General features: G+C 37.8%; 1 protein-coding gene across 1 annotated transcript; it reads left to right on the top strand.

The window, feature by feature from the left end:
• Window positions 1-251: 251 nt before the first annotated feature.
• Window positions 252-4,696, top strand: LOC104241123 (uncharacterized). Its single transcript, XM_009796039.2, has 2 exons — window positions 252-626; window positions 3,341-4,696. The coding sequence occupies exons 1-2, from the start codon at window positions 333-335 to the stop codon at window positions 4,193-4,195; spliced, it is 1,149 nt and encodes a 382-aa protein (XP_009794341.1). The 5' UTR covers window positions 252-332; the 3' UTR covers window positions 4,196-4,696.
• The last annotated feature ends 729 nt before the right edge of the window (window positions 4,697-5,425 follow it).

The following is a 5,425-nucleotide window of genomic DNA, read 5'->3' on the forward strand; positions in this document are numbered from 1 at the left end:
AAATAGCCGGTAGAGTTATAATATATATATAATTTATATATTATATGTGTAGAATTACGTATAATCAATGTATAAATTATACATGTGGCTAGAAAAAGTAAATAATGAATATGCTCGACTATTTAGGGGTATTATCACTTTTAGCATGCGTCAGAAACTATTTACATCTGATAGCCGAAAAAGTGTAATAAAACTTATATAATTTTTGTATATAAAAATTATATATTATTTTTAGAGCGCCCACTATTTATGTAAAGATCCTATTTACCGTACACCAAAAGAACGCCATTGATGTTGTTCTCCGTTCCTCTCATCACCTGGACCTGAATACAATGGACTGCAATTACAATGGATGGACGGGAATACAACCAAACCCAAGTTTATACCCTAACCCTCCATCACTGACGGACCCTTATGCTTCCATTCTCCAATCTACCTCCTTACCTGCCCATCAATCTGTGCCTCTAAACCCTAACCCTAGCTCATATACACTTAGTTCAGGACATGAATCCCAGCAACAGGGTTTGGTCTTTGTTTATGGCCACGCCAATGGTGCTAACTCTGTGGAAGCAACGGCGGTATATTATCAAAATTTGGTAGCAAATGAACAATTCAGGCTTAGTGAGGTCAGTCATAATACTACTGTTGTTAGTTATTTTTTTTTTAATCAATTGGGCATCCTTGAATATCATGGGATTGGAGCAATTTGAATTTACTCCCTTAGTTCCATTTTATATGATATGTTAATTTGATTAATGTATTATATTAGTTGTTTCATGTATTGTGGATGGGGTAAAATATGAAAGTTTAAGATATAAATCGTTAAATGGACCGGTTGGAGTAATAACCTTGGGAACAAAGGTTCCAATCTATAGTCATCATAAGTGAATTCCTCTCATCTTCCCAAGTCTTGGTGGACATTTTCTCATAGTTCGTGCCTTTTTGGTGGGAGCCACTGCTAATATAGTATAATTTGAGTTTCATCTATTGTTTATCCTTGTAAAAAATAATATGCTACTAAACATTTGGGGGACGCCCCAAAATGGAAAGTATGTTATACAAATTGGTAAGAGCGCAATACATGATGCGTGGTTAGGCACATGTCATGGGTTCGAACCCTACCATAGATGAAAGATGAAAGCCTGATATTTGAGCGGACAGAGATAGAGGGATAAGTCCATTTCTACTGAGTTTCAAACTGTGCACCACGGGCCCTCGACATTGGCGGATCCAGAAAATAACGCACAGGTTCACGGAAACTCAGTAGCTTCTGTCCAGACCTTGTATATGCATTAAAAAATTAACAGAAATCTATAATTATTTGACTGTAAACCCAACTATTATTGTATATTATTCTGAGGTCATTGTAGGAACCCATAAACTTCAAATTCTGGATCCGCCTCTAGTGCTCGGGATTTCTCTGTTATAAAAAAATATTGGAATGGAGGGAGTATATGATTTTTGGTGTCCTTCAGCAGTTACAATTTGTCTCCTTTCTCATGTTTCCTTCTAATTATGGAGGGAGTATAAGGTTTTGGTTTCTTTCAATAATTACCATATATGTCCTTTTTCTTTTTTGAGGATGTTGAGGTGGATGTGCGTACACACTAGGATGAATAAGATTAGGAATGATGATATTCGGGAGAAGGTGCACGTCGCTCCCATTGATGACAAGATGCGGGAAGCGAGGCTCAGATGGTTCGGGGCATATTCAAAGGAGAAGCCCAGATGCTCCGTTACGGAGGTGTGAGCGTCTGGTTGTGGAGGGCGAAAAGAGAGGTAGAGGGCGACCTAAGAAGTATTGGGGAGAGGTGATCAGACAGGATATGACGAGGTTTCATATTTCCGAGGACATGACACTTGATAGGAAGATATGGAGGTCGCGTATTAGGATTGTAGGCTAGGATGTAATTGAGTCTTGCCTTTCTTCGTACTATTGTGGGACTAGTATGGTAGGGTTTTTTGTATAAGATAGCTAGTGACAATGTCGTGTTTTACTATTTTCGCTTTCGAGTGCATGGCCTATTTACTAGCCATCGCTTTCGCTTTTGCTTTGCATCTTTCTTCTGGATTTCATGTTGTTCCTACTTTTCCTATGATTTCTATAGTGATACTAATATTGTCTCCTTTTGTCCTTTGTCTTTTTTCTTGAGCCGAGGATCTTTCGGAAACAGCCTCCCCACTCCTGCGGGGTAGGGGTAAAGTTTGCGTACACACTACCCTCCCCAGACCCCATTAGTGGGTTGTTGTTGTTGTTGTTGTTGTTGTTGTTGTTGTTGTTGTTGTCCTTTCTCCCTTTTCCTTCTAATTCCTATAGAAGAGTACTGGTGGTAGAAGTATTGTGATGAAGAAACGTCCCTATTTTGTAGAGTTGATTTTGGTGGAAATTCGAGAAGGTTTAAAGAAAAGATTTTGGATGATAAGTAAAAAATAATAAAGTGAAACAGTGAAGGGCGAGTGATACAAAGGCTACTTTAAACTATCCGAACTGTCTCAGTTTATATAACTTTTATCCCAAGTAAGTCATAAATCATCCATAAGTCTCGGTTAAGCTATTATATTTGTTTGATTTGCACCAAACATTTAACTTCTATCGTGAATGTTACAAAACCATTTCTGTCACATGCAGTAAACCAAGTGGTAAATTAAGGAATTTTTCTTACCGCCAAGGTGGTGCCAACTGTGTTACATCCAACTCTCTCTCTATACAATTAAACAGTGAGTAGAAAGGGGGAAAACAAGGAAAGGGGAACTTGCTGTGGAATTTGATTATATGTATACATGTAGAGACTGAGGTTCATCGACCATAATGTCAAATGCAATAGAAGTATTTATCTTGGATCAACTGACATATTTAAGGTCGGTTTTCCTGATTGAGGCAGTCCATGATAGTGTTGATCCTTTGCTAGTTTGTTTTCTTTTTCAGAAATTATCGATAATAGTTTGGTTGTTCATGGTTAGATTCTTACTAGTGTTCTTAAATTTAGATGTTTGATGATAAGCGATGCACCTGTCATCATTCAAGGGCCAAGGCTGGATCCCGTTAATTACACCTACCTCCTCATCTGTTTCTGTTCTGCATTGATCTTATGAAATGATTGACCAAGTGTTTCATCCATATGGTTGTCTTAGATGATAATCTTTCATGGGATTGACATCTCACTTGAAGGTTGTTCATTTCCTGCTTTAAATATTTTTCTCATCCACAGCGTTCTGTCTCCTTTATTTTCTTGCTTTGTCTTGTCATATATGTATATGTTTAAATAGTTTCAGCATTCTAGAAATCTCTATAAGTACTCTCATTATTTAAAAGATTGTCACTTGAGTACTTTATCTACAGGTGGCTGCATTGTCTATAAATGGTGGAAAGAAATCGACTCCTGCAAATGTAAATTCCAACATTTTTATCCAGCCTCAGAGTTGTGGGTCTTGGAAAAGTGGCCACAAGAAAAATAAGATACAGTCTGTATGGTGTGAGGCTTGCAAACTTGAATTTAACAGCAAAACTGTTCTTGACCAACATAAATTAGGGAAAAAACACAAAAGAAGTTTGGACAAATTAAGAGGAGGCAGTGTTGTTGCAACTCCCGCTTCTGCCCCTTTTGTTGCTTCTGAGGTGTCAGTTAACCCATTTGTTGGACTGCAAGAGACTCCTGGCAAGGTGAAATCAGTGAATGGACAAGATGCAGGGAAGAAGACAGTTGAACTGGTGGAGAATTTGGAGACCAAAAGACAAAAAGTTTTGGAAGGAGGAGCAGCCACAAACGAGGTGCGCACTTGTCTCGCTTGCAATGTGGTTTGCAACAGTGAGACCGTTTTCAGAATTCATCTTGCTGGTAAAAAGCACATTGCTAACATGTCAAAGCAAGAGAAGTTTACCCCTGCTGCTGCCTCTCTTGTTCCTTCTGAGGTGTCAGTTAACACATTTATTGGACCACAAGAGAAGCCTGACAAGGTGAATTTAGGAAATGGGCAAGATGCAGCGAAGAAGGCAGCTGAGATGGTGGAGAATTTGGAGACCAAGAGACAAAAAGTTTTGGAAGAAGGAGCAGCCACGAATGAGGTCCGTGTGTGTCTTGTGTGTAACGTGGTTTGCAACAGTGAGACTGTTTTCAAAGTTCATCTCGCTGGTAAAAAGCATATAGCTAACATGAAAAAGCAAGCATCTGGAGCTGGAGTAGTTCCCGTAAATTAGAATGGGAATTTTGAAGGAAATTTAGAGGAGATGGCGTTCATTCATTTTTCTTTGTTCAGGTTTCTTATGGATATAATAACTAGTTTACTGTAAATGACATCATATGCAATATGTTTGATAATAATTCCTTACCTTTAAGCCAATGGATTTCCTGAAGATCGTATCAGGTTTACCAAAAATTCAAAATTAAGTGGACACTAATTTGGAAATTGGAGCTGATTAAGCCAGAACAGGAAGACCAAGTTTTTTCCAGCTATCAGTTCATAGAGAAGTGGTTTTTTGTGTGGATAAACAAGACGGTTGATGTAATTAAGTGTTCCAAACCTCCAAAGCCTTCCTAGCAGACCACACAGCAGTCAGCAACTGCATCAGGTACAATTGCTTAGCAGGGCACTGAGAACTACAAACATTGTAGTGTCTAGCTTTTGTTGTAAACCAGAAAACATAGTTTAAAACGGTTTTTTTATCTTATGGAGAGTGTACGCATAATTTTCTTTTTTATATGATTGAGACTCTTGGGCCAAAACTGTGGCAGCTGGCACCATAAAACTGCTGTAATGAGAATTTGCATAGGGGGCGAGACACATTTCTTACTTGAGTTAGTAGGACGGAAAAAATTTACCCGCACCGGGTGTTTACACAAACCAATAAATACATGACATGTGTCTTGTATATGGAATTCAATTATTTAATCATGGTAAATCATATGCATTCTCATCTAATTCAATTAGTGAGTTAATATAGTTTGGTGTAAACACCCGATATGGGTAAATATTTATCGTTAGGACACCTCCACTTTTTGTATGGAACTTTCTTGCATAGAAACCAAATTATATATGTTCCCTGAGATGAAAGCACTAGGAACATATATTAGCTCATAGTGGCATGATAATAAGGCAAGTGACCTATAACAATGCACTAATTTTGTAAAAATTAATTTCGATGTAAGATAAAATCCAAGATCCTAGGAGAGATTTCGACATGATATTAAGCAACTCTTGCATTGGGAAAAAAAATACGTATGATGAACTTTAATGGCAATTGGTTATTAATCACTCAATCAGCAGTTTGCTCATCACGTGTCCATGTCTATATAGGCCATAACTTATCCAGACACCCTTTTATATTATTTATAACTTGATGTAAGCCACTATGTAACCAATTAACGTAACGTTCATCTTCCAACATATTCTACTTTTCGATTCTTCCGCGAGGAACTACATTGCATGA

Source organism: Nicotiana sylvestris, chromosome 2 (genome assembly GCF_000393655.2).
Source record: "Nicotiana sylvestris chromosome 2, ASM39365v2, whole genome shotgun sequence".
Taxonomy (NCBI): Eukaryota; Viridiplantae; Streptophyta; class Magnoliopsida; order Solanales; family Solanaceae; genus Nicotiana; species Nicotiana sylvestris.

What these genes read in the sequence shown, in the direction of transcription:
- LOC104241123 (XM_009796039.2), top strand. Translation starts at nt 333, where the DNA reads ATGGACTGCAATTACAATGGATGGACGGGAATACAACCAAACCCAAGT. An exon ending in AACAATTCAGGCTTAGTGAG is followed by an intron (nt 627 to 3,340) that starts GTCAGTCATAAT and finishes CTTTATCTACAG; the next exon opens with GTGGCTGCATTGTCTATAAA.